This window comes from Gilbertella persicaria (genome assembly GCF_025201335.1).
Source record: "Gilbertella persicaria strain CBS 190.32 chromosome Unknown B0P05scaffold_63, whole genome shotgun sequence".
Lineage (NCBI taxonomy): Eukaryota > Fungi > Mucoromycota > Mucoromycetes > Mucorales > Choanephoraceae > Gilbertella > Gilbertella persicaria.
The window spans coordinates 102278-118825 of record NW_026252024.1 but is presented as its reverse complement, the minus strand read 5'-3'; the positions used below and the strand labels follow the sequence as shown (position 1 = coordinate 118825).

The following is a 16548-nucleotide window of genomic DNA, read 5'->3' as shown; positions in this document are numbered from 1 at the left end:
TTAAACTGTATATTAAGAAAGAAGAAGCTGTCTTCTGAAAATCACATGTTGATAATTATAATCAATTTCTGAGTAAATCAATTTCTTATTGTGCAGACAACTCCATCGTCCAATAATAAAGCAAACACACTTGCATATTTACTGATACATATTAGCTCTTGATTGTCATTATAACAAGATTGAATAGTTGAAGCACTTGGTAACTTGTACTACATTTTATACAACGAGCTGGATTGACATATAGAACAAAAGTGATATGTTATAACTTCCCTTTTCATATCATTTTTTACACTTTATCCTATTCAAAGATATATTGTGGGTACCTTGTGTTTTTCTCACCATTTAGGTCATTCTTTCTCTTGTTTATTTGTTTGCTCATGCTTCAATAAAAGAAAAAATTCCCCACAAAAACTTCCTATTCAAAAGGTAATTAGCGGGCATGAAACAGTGTAAGACAAACTCTTATTTGTTCGGTGCAACTTTTGAGTCGGGAAGGACAAGTAACAAAAGAATATACGGCGATTGGTTGGTTCGATGTGGGGAAAACATGAGTGATACAAACGCAGTCTGTTACCTAAATTTCAGCTTCTCCCTCACCCTCAATTTGCTAGGGTCATCCATCAGATCAAAACTAAAAAAAAAAAAAAAAAAAAAAAAAAAAAAAAAAAAAAAAAAAAAAAAAAAAGAGAAAAAAGCAAGCGATAAAAATAGATAGTAAAAGACAAAATGTCTTTTTTGTTTGTATATATTATAATTGTAACAAGCTAGCCCTTTTTTTCTATAAAAAATAGAACAACTGTTCTCTCATTTTTATCCTTACTCTTTTCTTCTTTGTGTGCGTGTACACAAGGTTGGATCAAATTACACATGGACTAAACTGCTTTCATAATCACCGCGTTGTGTGTGTACCAAAGTTTTTTTTATCATCTGATTCAGGCAGCGTATGAAATTCATTGCTTCATTCTCACTGGATCCCTTCATCTGTCTCTTTTTTTAAATTATTTTCTTAATATAGATCTTGCCCGAGAGGAGGAAAAAAATTAGTTATTTTTCTTTCTTTGTCATATAAAAGAAAGGTTACACATGTACTGAAGTTATCGTACGAGTGAGAATTCCTGTTTACATGTACGAATGGTACATCAAAGCGTTACAAGAGAAAACCCTAGTGAAACCTAGACTGGGTACATAACAGTTTTAACCAAGTTTATTCTATACGCCATGTTGTGTGAGTGTGTGAGTGTGTAAAGTCAGAGGTGGGGGCCATTTTCCGCGGAAATCATTTCAAAATTGCATTGTGAGAAAATTTAAAAGAGTCTTTGATTACTTAAGCAGTAATTTCCATCGCTCCCGTTGGATACCAACCAATCCTATTATAACCCTCTTTTGCAGATCACATGAAAGAACACGGATCTTGGGTTATCATTGTGGCTTACTTAAGCTACAAATCCCCACAATGATAATAGGTTCCCTGAAGTCTCTACTGTCGCCTATTGAAGGAGCAATCTACTTGGAGTATATAAAGCGGGGCACATTTCTTAATTTTTTTTACATTTTGATTTTCTTTCTTATTATTCTTGATCTACCCCACTTTAACTTTTCTTTCTTGTACCTAACTTTATAAATAATAATAAAAACAAGAAACCGTCTCTAATATATATAACTATGGGTTACTTTACTAGATTAACCTCTAATGTCTATGTAAGTAAACCATTCAAAAAAAAAAACAAAATACTTATAATAATCTAGGCCATTGGTGCATTTGCTGCCATTGCTGGTATCATGTTTGGTTTCGATATTGGTTCCAACTCTGGTGTTATTGGTACTAACCAGTAAGTGCATATATACATGACTTGTCGACCCATCACTTACACTTTTTAAAAAAGATACCAAGAATACTTTAACCACCCTGATTCCTTATTACAAGGTGGTATTAACGGTGCCCTTTCTGCTGGTTGTTTCGTCGGTGCTTTGATTGCTGGTTATCCCGCTGATAGATTCTCTCGTAAATTCACTCTTATTGGTGCCTCTATGTTGTTCATTGTCGGTTCAGTTTTCCAAGCTGCTGCCAATGGTGTTCCTTTGCTCTGTGTTGGTCGTGTTTTGAACGGTATCTCTGTTGGTATCACTTCCATGGTCGTGCCTCTTTATCAATCTGAAATTGCCCCCAAGGAAATTCGTGGTCGTATTGTCGCTGTCCAACAATGGAGTATTACTTGGGGTATTATGATCTCTTTCTGGATTCAATATGGTTCTCAGTTTATCAACAACACTGCCGCTTTCCGTATTCCATGGGGTATTCAAGGTGTTCCTGCTGTCATTCTCTCTGTTGGTATGTGGGCTTTCCCTCACTCTCCCAGATGGCTCGCCGATCAAGGCCGTATGGACGAGGCCTTGAAGGTCTTGGCTGATATCCACGGTAAGGGTGACCCTAATCACCCTCGTGTCATTACTGAAATGGAAGAAATCAGAGCCAGTATTCACTTTGATAAGGAAATTGCTTCTCACCGTTACACTGATTTGTTCAAGCCTGGTATGATCTACCGTGTCTCTCTTGGTGTCTGTCTCCAAATTTGGCAACAATTGACTGGTATGAACATTATCATGTTCTACGTCGTCTTCTTATTCCAACAAGCTGGTATTGGTTCTTCTCAACAAGCTACTCTTGTTTCCTCTGGTATTTCGTACGTTGTTAACGTCGTCATGACCATTCCTGCCATTCTCTTTGTTGACAAGTGGGGTCGTCGTCCTACTTTGATTCTTGGTGCTCTCTGTATGTCTATCTTCTTGTGGGCTGTCGGTGGTGTCTTGGCTACTGGTGAATGGTCTCTTAATGAAAAGGGCAAGGCTGTTGTCTCTCTCGGTGGTAGCAAGTCCAAGGCTGATGGTGTTGTTGCCTGTATCTATCTCTTTGTCGCTACTTTTGCCACTACTTGGGGTCCTTTGGGTTGGATTTACCCTGCTGAAATCTACCCTCTCCGTGTCCGTGCCATGGCCGTTTCCTTGTCCACCGCTTCCAACTGGTTGTTCAACTGGATTTTGAACTTTGTCGTACCTTTGTTGATGGAAAGAATTCATTATGGTTTATACCTCTTGTTTGCTAGTTTCAACTTCTTGATGGCTCTCCATGTCTACCTTGCTTACCCTGAAACCAAGGGCTTCACTCTTGAAGAAATGGATATCATCTTTGAACACAATCCTCGTAAGAAGATTCCTCGTGAAACTTTGGATGCCTGGACCGAACAAAGAGGTCTTCGTCGTGCCGAAGAATTTGCTTCTGTCGAGAAGAAGGATGATCTTTCTCGCGAAGCCTCCGTCTAAACATTCCCCCCCCTCCTCTTTATTTTTTTATGTATTTGTATAATTTTTTACCACTGAGATTTGAATTCTCACTTCTATAATTTCTTACTATTAGTATAATAAAACATCATCACTTGCTTTCTAATGCCAAGAATAACGATATGACATCAGCTGATAACAAGCTTGAAAGCATAAATGGATAAACACTGTTCCTTTCCTAAAAGAGAAAGTATTGTTCAGGGAGATATATAAGCCATCCTTTTTTTTGTTTTTATCTTTCGTTATTTTCTTTATTACTATAATGGCTTCTACTATGACTCCCACTGAATCCAAGTACTCTTCTTTTATGAAGCCTACTAAATTCTGGCAAAAATCTACTTCATCACCTGCTATTCCTCAACATGAAAGCCCACAAGAAACAAGGAACAGTTATTTACCCTCATTGAAATTCAAAAAGTCTAAATCAACAAGCACAGTGATAGCATTAGAAGAATCTGGTAAATCAGAAGTCTACAAACTATCTACGATTGACCATACTGGTATCTATATGCCTCCTTCACCTGGTTTGTCGGGTAAAAGAGACCATTGGATTGAAGTGAACGAAGATAAGATGATGGACTTTCATTTACCAAGTTCAGATTGTTTAACACGCCATATCAATGAAAAGCATGATTTCTATACACCTTCAAGCTTTGTCAATTCCCAGCCTTATATTTTGCCGATGCCTACCAATATGTCAGAGTCCACACTCTCTACGGTGCCTTCGTTAGAAGATGATAGTCATTCAGATATCATTTCATTTTAGATCATTCGTATATAATTTCATAATAATTAATTCTTATAATAAACTTACAACATCATAGCTTAAATTATGTCATTCAAATTGTACTCTATATGATGTCAGCTAGATAGCTTAGCATAATGTACCAATCGGGTAATGGATTAATTCGGGGGAAAATACATTTACTCCACACTAATCCACTCACTTTCCCCAGGAATGAATTCATTCACAATGCATGATACAAGCTGAAACTTTGCTTTGTTTTCATATATAGGCTCAAATAAAACGTATTTTTTTTTACAATGACGATCAATAGTCCCTTTCTCCAGATAGAAACTACATTTATATATATATATATCTTATAGACGCATGTAAAGAGTGGACTGTAATGTTTACTTTCGAGCAAGGTTTAAGGCGGAGCTCAGACCATCTGAATTGTCGCATCAAGCTACGATGTTAGTTTCTTCTAGACGAATCAAAATTAACCTTTAGACTTCTAGCTTACCTTTTTTGGACAAAACGAAAAAGGAAATTAAAAGTTACTTCCTCTTAAATAACGATGCAGGATGATTATTAGCAGAGAGGTGAACACAAAAATTTGGATACACGTCAAATCATACTTTTAGTTACTCAGGCTTTTTTTTTTTTCTGAGCAAAGTATGTTTGTATTTTTCAGGTACTGGACAAAAGCCAGAGTTATTTTCAATTATTATAAAATATGCACAATTAAATAGACATATATCTGTAGGGCCTCAAATAAAAACAATATATCAGTGATTGAAACTCTAAATAAAAAGATAAAAAGCTGTCAGCTGTACTATTTCTTTTTTTTTCCTTATGGAACCTCCTCTAAAGATAACTACAGTTAAAAGTTCTATTACCGGCATTGAGTGGAAAACGAGATACATTCCAAGTCTCAAATCTCTTGTACTTAAAGTACATACTCTCGTAACACATACTTATGCACTTTTGAAGTATATTTTTACGCAAGAACTTGAAAACAACATGGATTTTGCTTACAGGACCTTGCCAATGTTGATTTCTTCAGAAAAGTCTTTATTTCACTACTTGATAGCTATAAACCGGATAAAGCAAAACGAAAAGAAAAAGCAAGAAGTCACAAGGAACTTATCAATAAGCATCGAGATACCTATTGCCAACTCGCCTCTTATGTTCCAATCAAACTGAAATATGCGCAACAAATAGGAAGCTATGAAGCTACGAAAATCCACACTGCATACATGAATGGCGTCGCTCTTCATTTCGGGAACAGATTGCGTATGTTTTTGAACCTACTGTTAAAGAAGCAGGAAAGAATTGGCGCTTTGAAAAGTGAAATGAAAAAGAAAAATTGCACAGAAAGCGAAATCTCTGCTGTGGTCAAAACCATAGCAAGCCAGTGCACCAAAGAAAAAATGAACATCTCTCTGAGGAACATCACTGAATTGCCAGCGCATCTTTTTAACTCACAAGAAGTCGGCATCCTTCAACAGTTTTTTGATTGCTACCCTTCTGGCACTTACTTCAAGAAGAATTCTATTTATTATGATTGTAAAGCGGATCCATCGAAGCATCTGAAGGCATTTTATCATCTGACGCAATGTTCTGAATCTCTCTACAATAAGCCGTTCAACTGCTTTCCTCTGAGAAGAACATTCATACCTAGTTATATGACTATAGACACATATATTGTAAACACTCAAATTTTAAGAAACTCTGTCATTAGCCACTTAGACAAAGAAGTAATCTGGGAAGCCGTACTGAACATGAAATCCAAAGCTATGAAGCCTCAAGGAGACAACAAACGAATGAAGTTTAGAGGTACTATTTACACAGATGGTGTTGCCGTATCCATCTTGAAGCAGACCTATGACAGCAAGAAGAAAGGTTCTGGAGGCGGCATGCGAAATGATAAGAAGACAGAAGAAGACATTGCTTACATAGAAAGTCTGTCGCAAGAAAAACTTCAAGAAAGAACTTACAAAAATAATTGTGTTTTGTTTGACCCTGGACGGCGTGATATGTTGTTCTGTATGCACGAAAGCAGTACCGTTGAAAAGAAAAGAACTTATCGCTATACGAGAAATCAAAGGAACATTGAAACAAAAACAAGAAAGTTCATGAAACTTTGTGAAAGACAGAAACCAGAGGCCGTAAGCAATGTAGAAGCAATTCTTTCACGTTTAAAGCCATCCACAGTCATAAAAGATCAATACGTAGAATATATAAGACAAAAATCTACCGTGATTCAAGTTCTTCAGGAATACTACTCGAATAAAGACTTGCCTTTAGAAGAACGTAATACTAATATGCTACCATTTCGAAAGCTAAAACTATCGAGCTACATTAATCGACAGCAATCTGACAAACGTCTTTGTAAGGATATCAGAAAACATTTTGGCAATAATGCTGTTATTGCTATTGGTAACTGGTCTGCAGGGAATGTCAAGTTCCGTGAACCGATTAGAGGAGCTGGCATGAAAAGAATGCTTCAAAAAGAAGGTTTTCTGGTACACCTTATTGATGAATTCAAAACATCCAGTATATGCCCGGTATGTAAAGGTGATGTAGACACTATCAAAGAAGTTGTAAATCCAAGGCCCTTTAGAAGGGAAAAATATCCAACCGTAAAACGTCATGGTCTTATAAGGTATAAAACTTTTAATTATGTTTAGTTTATTGATAACATTTGTGTGTCATTTAGGTGTAAAAATGAGCAATGCTTGAAAGAAGGTCGTCGTCTTTGGAACAGGGACTTACTCGCCACCCTCAACTTTTGTGAGATTCTCTTTAGTTTACGTGACCATGGTGCAAACACAAAAAAAACAACAAAAAAGACAAAGATCTCCTTCTATTAAAAACGACAGCAGAGGAAGACAATAACAAATCCGAAGTAGTTATCGCTGCTTTCAATCCATGATACAGGGTGAGTTCATTATTTTAATTTTATTTTTCACTTCATCTGAAAACTAATTTCCATTTTGTCTAATTTCCTTTTTCGTTTTGTCCAAAAAAGGTAAGCTAAAAGTCTGAAGATTAATTTTGATTCGTCTAGAAGAAACTAACATCGCCTGGATTTAAAGTGTAAAAACTGTATAAAAAGGTTGCATTTCTGATCACTTTAAACATATTTTCTTATTCCTTTTATTTCAAAAATGAACAACACTAAAAACGACGCTATGAACAACACTAAGCCTATGACTGATGCTGGTACGTATACGGATATGCAGTTCTATGCATTATTAACCATCATGCAGAATTGGAAGCTCAATTCGTTGAACGCAACCAAAACTTGAAGCAAACTATCCATAGCTTTGTTGACAAGATTGACTCTGTAAGTAGTTTACATAATAAATACAAAAACTCACTGATTATAGGCTGCTACTAAGACACAAGACTTTTTAGAGCACAATGCTTCAAGCATGGCCAATGCCCAAACAAGCAATGCTACTGCTACAACTACTACTGTCCCTACCGGTGGTCGTCTGAGTACAATGACTGTTGGCACCGGCAACTTTAACAATGGTATTCGAGCTACTACTGCCACACATACTGGTGAAGATGATATCAGCATGGACAACAACATCTTCGACAGAAAAGCTATGAGCAGTATTCAGCATGAAATTCAAGCTATGCACTCAAGTGATCCAGAAATCTTTGAAGAAGTAGCCACTAAGATGGACGAAACTTTTGGTCATAATGCTCTTGTATAAATTTGTAAATAATTAGGGTTTTTGAATAAATAATATATATATGATGTAACATTTATGCGAATGAGGTAATTGGAGTAATTTGCATGATGCGATCTTAATTTGCAGTGTAAAAAATAATTGACCAATGAAACTGCAGAATTTAATAGCAAATGAGAGCATAGTGACAACACATTTAACAAAAGAAAACAACGCGGCAGTCGAGAACTCATCGCCTTTTGTCTGTCTAAGTCTATAGAGTATGACTTTCAATTATTAAGTCATATATTTAACAAGCCATTTTTTCAGCCTCAATTATTTTCTAAAAGTTGTGCAAAGTTTGAATTAAAACTTGGGAGATGGAAGTTGGCTTAAGATCGAAAATGCGCAAGCAGTGATTCCACTTTAGCTAAAGAAGAAAAATTCAATTGGCGGCCATACGTTTAAATCAAGTCAAAAATGAATAACCTTAGCAAAGTAATGTGATTAAAAAACTACTCGTATGATTGAATCAATTGAAGATATATTAATTTTGGTTGCATTCATTCGTTCTCTTCACTACACCCGGTTAAAAACCTGCGCAGCATTTGTTTGAACAAAAGAAACACTTTTAATTCATGCCATTGAGTTTATTCCAAAAAAAAACAAATACTTCTTGACGTGAAATCAAAGTCTTTTTTCGTGTTTTAAGACGCGTTTTAAGCAGTATTGTTCTCTAGAATTCGATTCACTGTCTATTAGCCAATCAAAGCAATTCTTTTTCACACTAATGGCTTGTCGTACCATGTTGAGGATGCGTGTGCTGAACTTCAATGGCAGTTCACATCACACACACGCGCCAAAACGCGACTGAAAAGATTTTTTTCTCCTTTTTTTGAGCTTGAATTCATACTATGGCCAATTCACCAGAAGAAGTCTACGAAGTAGAAAAGATCGTAGGTCATGTTTTTGAGAAAAAGAAAAATGTAAGCAATTGTAAATGAAAACATGTTTTTGATCTTCCAAAAGAAAACGCACATCTTATACAATATCAAATGGATGAACTATGATGATTCTGATAATACTTGGGAGAAAGAAGCTAATGTGTAAGTTTCTTTCTATTTTGAGATTAGAAGCTCATGACTATATAGATTTGCTGTTGATCTTGTCATTAAATACTGGGAAAGTCTTCCAAAAGACTCTCCCGATAGAAAGATGTTTGAAAGCATCCAATCTCTACGCAAAAACCCTATTTTGCTTCCTTCTAGTATAGCAACCAATCCCAAATCAGCCAAAATTACAGACATTTTCTCTCAAGACGCAACAAAAAAATCTGCTGTCGCTTCTTCTTCCTCGACACCACCGACAGAAGGACTTAAGAAACAGCAGAGTATAGCTGATATTTTTAAAGCAGCTACTTCTGAAGTGACATCCATTGTATTGGGTGCTGGAAAAGATAAACAGCCTGAAGGACAATCTTCTGGTAAAAGAACACCTACTGTAGTTGTCAATGAAGATAGCGATGATGACGATGATGAAGAGGAAAATACAAAAGTAAACGGGACAAATGACTCCAAGTTGGATTCAAATCGTTCTACCCCTGATGTCAGACTGGGGACAGAAGTGGATGAACTTGAGCAGAACAGTGAAGAAGTACCAGCTCCACCTAAGCGTAAAAGAACAGCACCTGCACGTTCTGATTATTTCCTTGAAGAACATAAAAGAAAAAGAAACAGAGGTCAATCTACCGATAATGATGGGGATTTATCGTCTATTAGCTCTGTTGCTAGTGAACCAAAGAACGCAAACATCATTTTTGATGAAAGATACGGTGTAGATCCACCTATGGATTGGAAGGCGGAAGCAGAAAAGGTAGAATATGTTGGCAGAGAGATTCCAGATTCACCTTTATATTGCACTGTTAAATGGTAGGTCGTCTATTTTTTTTTTTTTTTTTTTGGGTATGTGCTAATCTATACGCTATAGGAAGGATGGCGTAAAATCTGTTCATCCTGTGAATTTAGTTCGAGAAAAACGTCCTGATTTGGTAAGTTGATTGACACCAATGATATAATTAATAAAATTGATTATATAGTTGATTGATGCTTTATTAAAATTGATTAAATAAATGCGATTGTTGATTGAATATTATAGAATTACATTTACAGAAAAAAGAAATTAAGAGTTCTAGAATTGTTATACCATTTTGTTGACAGAATCATGTGTAGTAGCTACTGTTCGGATAGTGGGATACATGCGTAAACCATGGATTTCAGGGTTGAAGGAAATAGGGTTCAGCTTTTGTCTGATCTTGAGACGGATACTAGCATAAGCAAGAATGACAAAGCCAAAACCAAATGCAATTAGCCACCAAAGAGGCAATAAATGATACTCAGTACCAAAGGGAATATTGAAAGGAGGACAATAGACAATTAAAGTGCCCAAAGCAGCACCACCAAAGATACCAGCAAATGTATACTTGTTGGCAAACATGTATCGACCGAAAGGTAAAGAGAATCGCGTCTTACAGGCAAACATGTTGAACATTTGCATCACCATGATACTCCAGTAAACAATTGATTGAGCTTGGCCGAGTGCCACCTTTTGAGCAGCAGCATTTAGCACTTTACCAGAAGCAGTGACATAGTCTTGAGCATAAAGAGGACCATTGTTAAAGTAGTAAGTAGGAGCATTGGCGCCCTTTTGCATGATATGAGCATCATAGGGAGTAATACCATGGTACCAAAGCACGACAAAATAGCAAGTCAAATTACCGATGGCTTCAATAATTCCTATTTCCAAATAAGCCCATGAGAGTAAAGGGAGATCCACAAGCACTTCATCATCTGTCTTTTCGAACTTTTCTTTCCAATAACCAGCACTTGTGATTTCATGAATGAAGTTGTAGGCACGTCGATAGAAAGGAGGACGGACTTCTTCACCTGTTTCAGAATCATATTCGATATAGCGTTGTCTACGATACAAGGTACGACGATGGCGGTCAATGGATTCAGGTGTGACAGGCTTACGGGGCGGCATCTTCATCACACCATCTTGGGATTCTGGTGGATCCCAAGCAAAAGTCAAAGCAGCAAACAATTCAAAACCAAGATCAATAACCAAGATAAGAATAGCAGACAAAGGAAGAGGAAGAGGCACAATAATATAAAGCAAGTTGGGAATGACTTCGGGCATTGAGTGAGTAATAGTGTACTGAATCGACTTTTTCAAGTTGATAAAGATCAAACGACCTTCTTCAATACCATGAATAATTGAAGCAAAGTTATCGTCTAGCAAAATCATAGCAGCAGCATCTTTAGAAACATCTGAGCCAGAAATGTTCATGGCAATACCCAAATCAGCTTTCTTCAAAGCAGGAGCATCATTGACACCATCTCCTGTAACACCGACAATGTGGCGCATGGATTGAGCACGCTTGACAATCTCGAGTTTATGTTTAGGCGAAGTACGAGCAAAAATGATTTCGTCTTTGGAGAAGATTGTATCCCAGTCATCATCCGAAAGGCCGTCAATAGTATCACCGTGAATCACAATAGCATTGTATTCAGATTCTTCAACTTGATCTTCGGGCTTATTAAGTCTTTGAGCAGCCATTGCTTTTGTATCACCGACCATCAAGTTAATTTTGCGGCCAATAGCTTCAGCAGTTAAAGGATGATCACCTGTCACCATCATCACCTTGATACCGGCAGTACGACATTTACCAATAGCTTCACGCACACCATGTTTAGGAGGATCTTCAAGCGAGACAAGACCTACAAATGTCATATCAGACATAGGATAGTTCTTCTTAGTCTTATCAAATTCGTAATCAGCGGGGTATTCAGATTCATTTAAGAGGTCTTGAGCAAAAGCCAAGACACGGTGACCTTGTCCAGCCATATAAGAGTATGTTTCCTGGAAAGCAACACGATGATCATCAGTCAAAGGAGCAGAAGAACCATCTTCAAGTAAGATACGGCTACACAAATTTAAGACACGTTCAGGAGCACCCTTCAAGTAAAGCGTCAAAGGACCATTAGGATGAGCCTTTTGATGGATGGTCATAGCCCACTTGTTATCTGAGTTAAAGGGAATTTCAAACACTTTAGGGTATTCTTCAGGCAATAAGTCGTATTGCTTGCCCAAGTGTTCACCAGCGAAATAAGTAAGCCCGACTTCAGTTGCATCTGCCAAGACTTGTCTTTGAGCCACGGGCACATCCACACGATCGAATTTAGCGCGTGAGTTTAAGGTAGAGATGTGAACAATTTCACGAACACCAGGTTCATTAATAATAGGGTTTTCTTGTTGACGAAGTTTGTCCATGGCATTGAGCGTCTTGAGACAGGTCCAGACATAAGTTACCGTCATTTGATTACGTGTCAGTGTACCAGTTTTATCAGTAGCCAATAGAGTAATCGCACCAAGTGTTTCAACACCTTGAAGATCTTTCACAAGAACGTTTCTGGCAGCCATACGTTTAGCAGAGATGGTCAAGAGGATAGTGACAGTGGCAGGAAGACCTTCGGGAACCCAAGCAACAAAGACACTGATAGCGAAATTCAAGGTAAGACTGACATTGTTGTTGTTGACTGGGAACCCAATACCAAAGAAAACAGCAGCTGTCACAAGGGCAATGGAAGCAATGATTTTCACAAACTTAGCAATCTATAGCATCAAAAGGAGAGGGGTTAATTAAGAACATTACTGTTCTGTATCTATATTTACCTCTTGAGAGAGAGGAGAGGCAGCCTTTGCTTCACCTGCAGTTAAACCAGCAATTTGACCCAAGACAGTTGAGTCACCACATCGGACAACAATACCATAACCTTCACCAGAAACAACCATGGTGCCACTGAAGATGATATTCTCAGCTTCAAATACGTTCTTTTGTGTATTGGTAGGTCCACGTGATTGAGGATCGGATTCACCTGTAAGTGGTGAGTTATCGACTTTGAGATCAGAGGCAGAGAAAATAAAAATATCAGCTGGTACTTTGTCACCCATACGAACAAGGACGACATCGCCTACAACAAGGTTGGAAGCATCGATTTGTTCGACTCGACCATCACGAATCACCATACATTTAGCAGGAACCATGTTGAGAAAGGAGTCAAGTAAAGCTTGTGATTTTTGTTCTTGATAGAATTCGATAAAGGCGTTGATCAAAGAAACACCAATCAAAATAGCACCGAGGTAAGTCTATTTGCGAAAAAATGAGTACAAGTATATATTTATAGTGTGTGTCTGCTTACATTAGCAAAATTAGCTTCAAAGTCGATACCCAGCAAGATATAGTCTAGAATACCAGCAAGGATCAATAGCAAATTGAAGAGCTTAACAACACAGTCAAGGTATTTCAAGATAGGATGTCTTCTTTTAGGTGGTGTAAGAATATTAGGTCCAGTCTCAGACAAGATATTAGCTGCTTGTTGACTTGTGAGACCCTTTGAATCAGCAGCTTTTTTGAGCTCTATATGGGTATTATACTTGGAAGCACATTCCTCTGGTGTTAACAAGTGTTCTGTCTATATGAGAAATGAGTATATAAATCAATAAATTAAAGTTTATACATACAATGTCAACATTTTTTTTATCTGTTTTGGATTTCTTTTGAGGACGAGCAGGAGCGCTAATAGAAGGTCTGCGGGAAGTATTCGTATCAATTGTCTGAATTGTCTTTGTTCTTTCAGGGCGATGAACTTGAGCAAACTTGATTTTGTTTGCATCCTCTATGGTCACAGAAGTAATTCTTTCTCCTATCTTTTCTTCCATAGTGAAAGTAATAAAAAAGAGAAAATGTGGCTGATCAGCAAAAGAAATTAGGCAGTGGTATTTATATACTTTTTTTGATTGCGCCTTTTTTGCCAACAACGAGCTTGACACTGAATATTCTTTGTGCGGCACGTTTTCATTTTAAAACAAGAGAGGCAAGGTAAAATACTCCTTTTTTGGAAGTGTGAAAAAAAATAGATTTATCATCGGACAGGACGACATGAAAATGATTCTCTTTATTTACTTCTTTTAAAGCCTCTTTATTTACCTTTTGTGTATGTATTTACCCTTTCATTTGAAACTCTATGTACTATATGTCATTAGGTGTATCTGTAACAACAACAAAGCTATTTCCTGTTTCAACAGACTAATTGCTTGCAAAATAAATTCAAACGTGTAACCGAATCAGATCAAGCCAATCGCTTTTTAGGCGCAAATTGCCCAGAGGTTGTACAAAATCAAGAAATGAGCGATTTTCGTCTTTTTGAGGTAAAATAAAAGTCAACCAATGACTGTTGCGGCGCATATAACCTAAAGAGAAAAAGATCGACCTAGACATGATGAACATAAAAAAAAAATGTCCGGAGCTTTCCATCGGATATAATCAAATAAAGCAAAAAGTACCCTGCATATAGATTGTTTAGTAAAAAGCACTTGAAGAGTGCATATGGTTTTAAATAAAGATATATGGAATATTTTCTTGAAATGAAAAAACAGGAGAGTCGCTAGTAGTTTAGTCAAATGAATATCTAAACACATTGGAATACGATATGTTTATTTCATATTGGAACTAGAAAGTATGTGCCTACAACTGGTATACCGTCTGAGAACATTCGAGAACACCTTTAAGTTGATTTAACTCATTGGTTCAATGATAGGTGTATCAAATACTTTAGTTTAAAATCTACAAAATGCAAATTCTTTTGAAACAATGGCCATGCGTACACAGGCATGCTTTTATATATCAGGTACTGTAATAAAATATTTCAATGTTTTTTTTAAGAAATCAAAGTCTAAAAACCATCAATTTAAAGACATTTTTTTTTCTTTGCTATTTTTCTTTCGCTATTCAAAAAGAAGCAAGATCAACAACTCGCTTCAATCTTATTCTTGCAGAAAAACCACCGCTACAAATGCTCTGTGTGATACAATGAGGCATATAAATTCAAATCTGTCAAATTTGATTTTGGCGAAAAAGGCGCATCTTTAAAGTCATCGTCACATTTAACACATGATTGGTATTGATAGGATTACGTGAAAACACAGCCAATGGTTACAGAAGGCGTAATTTTATACTGTATATTTATTTGTATGAGATCAAGGGAAATGATGAGTAAGATACATATGACAGCTTCTATTGAAGTGAACAGTCTGTATCAGTATTTGATCCTTGGAGAATCAACCATAGAAGATGCTGATATGTGTAGATTGTAGCTTCTTGATTTGAATACAAATATAAGTATCTTCATGTTGTTGTGAGGCTTCACAAGCTTCATTAGTTTCTTTTCTTTTTCATTATCAAATTCACTATTTTGTTGGATAAAGCTATTGTGTTTAAATTTCTAAAACTCTATTGACAAACGTAATTTTCTTTCCTCTATGCAGCATGTCACTAAAGAACATTTTGATATTCTTCATTGCTCGTTGCTTGTTGCAAAATAAATACGCCTGTTTCTTTCTGTATAAGAAGCATGTTTATAAAAGAATTATGATTGAACAGAACGACAATTTGATTTTTAAAAATAAGCAAAGGTATGCTTAAAAAACATTCTAGCCATATAGAACAACATAACCAATAATATGGTGTTCATAAAAGTCAATTCTCTTCATTATTGAAACCAATCGATTCATCAAGCACTTTCTTAAGGCCATCTCTACGTTTCTCTCAATAGCAGTAATGCTGAAGAAAGTTCTTTTTAAAAAGAATCAGGCTTCAGTTTTATCTTTTCGTCAAACTGTTTGAATTGTATTTTCTAGTTTACTGACATATAAAGCAAGGGATAAAATTCTCAAGAAGAGCAGCCTTACTGAATATGTTTAAATGTTCATCTGGTATTTAAATAGACTCCATTGACAGGATAATATGTTAGTGATATACTTTTTTTTTTGACTTTTGAATTCATTGTGTCTATTAAGCCTGCTTAAATGAGTTAGTTCATCAAGTCTATAAGAAAGTTGGCCTGATTTTAGTGGTTTGATAATTAATCTAACGTGTTGAAATAAAGATCTATCAGCTTTTGTAGTTAAACTCAAGTCCAATCCTTTAAAAACCAAATAGGAAGAAAAATATATAAGTATTGCAGATTGATTTATATCAAAAATAATTCAACTGATTCAATCTTTCCTCTTTCTTCTTTTTCTCCAACGCAATGGGTAAGAAAAAAAGAATGGAAGATTGCTGAAAGGGAGCATACTACAATCTTTTTACTCCTAAAACCAAGCGAAGAGGGAACACTGACAATTTTAGGGTTCCACTTTTGGATGCTTTTAGATCAAATTTCTCTTTTATCAACAGTACGCAATTGAAGCAGAATGATAAGAGCAGCGGTATTGGATTAAGAACAAAAGAAAGAACATTGCAGAATGTCGTGGAAAGAATCGACATATTTTCGAAATTTGTACATTTATTCAAAAATAATCGCTTTTTTGAAATAGATATTGAAGTGGACAGAGGATTTCCCTGGGTGATATTTTTTCGGTCATCAAGGAAAGTTTTATTTGAGATGTTTAGGCAATCATTAGTAAATGCGAGTTTGTTCTGAGGGTTTTTTCTAGAAAAGCAGATGAAGAACGTCTTGCTCGTTTCTTTCATAAATAAACGAAAACCTTCTTCTAAATAGGATTGAAAATTTTTCTTTTCATGTTAAGCTATCGAAGTTATCTTGCATATGACTTTGTACTGCTTCAACGTCTAAAGGATGTAGTTTTTCATATGTTCTTCTGTTTCTTCGTTCTTGCTATTGTCACTGCTAGCCACTTTGCTGATATGGATCCTTTTGTTGTTGTTGGCCCTCTTGTTATTGA

The 16548-nt window shown here is 36.3% G+C and overlaps 7 protein-coding genes across 7 annotated transcripts; 6 read left to right on the top strand and 1 right to left on the bottom strand.

Annotated features, from left to right (window-relative positions):
• Window positions 1-1779: 1779 nt before the first annotated feature.
• B0P05DRAFT_479840 (general substrate transporter) lies at window positions 1780-3318 on the top strand (the record flags this gene model as incomplete). Its single annotated transcript, XM_051575090.1, has 2 exons — window positions 1780-1829; window positions 1884-3318. 2 exons carry the CDS (start codon window positions 1780-1782, stop codon window positions 3316-3318), a joined length of 1485 nt encoding a protein of 494 aa, XP_051430124.1.
• Window positions 3319-3454: 136 nt separating this feature from the next.
• Window positions 3455-4166, top strand: B0P05DRAFT_562148 (uncharacterized protein). Its single transcript, XM_051580558.1, has one exon. It carries the CDS (start codon window positions 3599-3601, stop codon window positions 4100-4102), a length of 504 nt encoding a protein of 167 aa, XP_051430123.1. The 5' UTR covers window positions 3455-3598; the 3' UTR covers window positions 4103-4166.
• A 703-nt stretch (window positions 4167-4869) lies between these two features.
• B0P05DRAFT_562139 (uncharacterized protein) lies at window positions 4870-6904 on the top strand. Its single transcript, XM_051580557.1, has 3 exons — window positions 4870-5026; window positions 5101-5328; window positions 5389-6904. Exons 1-3 carry the CDS (start codon window positions 4916-4918, stop codon window positions 6751-6753), a joined length of 1704 nt encoding a protein of 567 aa, XP_051430122.1. The 5' UTR covers window positions 4870-4915; the 3' UTR covers window positions 6754-6904.
• A 255-nt stretch (window positions 6905-7159) lies between these two features.
• B0P05DRAFT_562136 (uncharacterized protein) lies at window positions 7160-7841 on the top strand. Its single transcript, XM_051580556.1, has 3 exons — window positions 7160-7288; window positions 7336-7412; window positions 7456-7841. Exons 1-3 carry the CDS (start codon window positions 7234-7236, stop codon window positions 7789-7791), a joined length of 468 nt encoding a protein of 155 aa, XP_051430121.1. The 5' UTR covers window positions 7160-7233; the 3' UTR covers window positions 7792-7841.
• Window positions 7842-8660: 819 nt separating this feature from the next.
• On the top strand, window positions 8661-9874 carry B0P05DRAFT_591773 (uncharacterized protein; the record flags this gene model as incomplete). The annotated part of the gene is made up of 5 exons (XM_051582937.1): window positions 8661-8732; window positions 8776-8852; window positions 8898-9674; window positions 9733-9793; window positions 9842-9874. The coding sequence occupies 5 exons, from the start codon at window positions 8661-8663 to the stop codon at window positions 9872-9874; spliced, it is 1020 nt and encodes a 339-aa protein (XP_051430120.1).
• Window positions 9875-9942: 68 nt separating this feature from the next.
• Window positions 9943-13524, bottom strand: B0P05DRAFT_479916 (uncharacterized protein; the record flags this gene model as incomplete). Its single annotated transcript, XM_051575094.1, has 4 exons — window positions 9943-12417; window positions 12478-12951; window positions 13005-13277; window positions 13327-13524. 4 exons carry the CDS (start codon window positions 13522-13524, stop codon window positions 9943-9945), a joined length of 3420 nt encoding a protein of 1139 aa, XP_051430119.1.
• A 1310-nt stretch (window positions 13525-14834) lies between these two features.
• Window positions 14835-15317, top strand: B0P05DRAFT_562132 (uncharacterized protein). The gene has a single exon (XM_051580555.1). The coding sequence runs from the start codon at window positions 15131-15133 to the stop codon at window positions 15284-15286; it is 156 nt and encodes a 51-aa protein (XP_051430118.1). The 5' UTR covers window positions 14835-15130; the 3' UTR covers window positions 15287-15317.
• The last annotated feature ends 1231 nt before the right edge of the window (window positions 15318-16548 follow it).

Excerpts from the sequence above, each read along its gene's own strand:
- B0P05DRAFT_562148 (XM_051580558.1), top strand. The coding sequence starts at position 3,599 with ATGGCTTCTACTATGACTCCCACTGAATCCAAGTACTCTTCTTTTATG.
- B0P05DRAFT_562139 (XM_051580557.1), top strand. The coding sequence starts at position 4,916 with ATGGAACCTCCTCTAAAGATAACTACAGTTAAAAGTTCTATTACCGGC. Across the intron at positions 5,027-5,100 it reads TACTTAAAGTACATACTCTC|GACCTTGCCAATGTTGATTT; the intron begins GTAACACATACT and ends TTTTGCTTACAG. Across the intron at positions 5,329-5,388 it reads ACACTGCATACATGAATGGC|GAAAGAATTGGCGCTTTGAA; the intron begins GTCGCTCTTCAT and ends TTAAAGAAGCAG.
- B0P05DRAFT_562136 (XM_051580556.1), top strand. The coding sequence starts at position 7,234 with ATGAACAACACTAAAAACGACGCTATGAACAACACTAAGCCTATGACT. Across the intron at positions 7,289-7,335 it reads TAAGCCTATGACTGATGCTG|AATTGGAAGCTCAATTCGTT; the intron begins GTACGTATACGG and ends ACCATCATGCAG. Across the intron at positions 7,413-7,455 it reads TTGTTGACAAGATTGACTCT|GCTGCTACTAAGACACAAGA; the intron begins GTAAGTAGTTTA and ends CACTGATTATAG.
- B0P05DRAFT_562132 (XM_051580555.1), top strand. The coding sequence starts at position 15,131 with ATGTCACTAAAGAACATTTTGATATTCTTCATTGCTCGTTGCTTGTTG.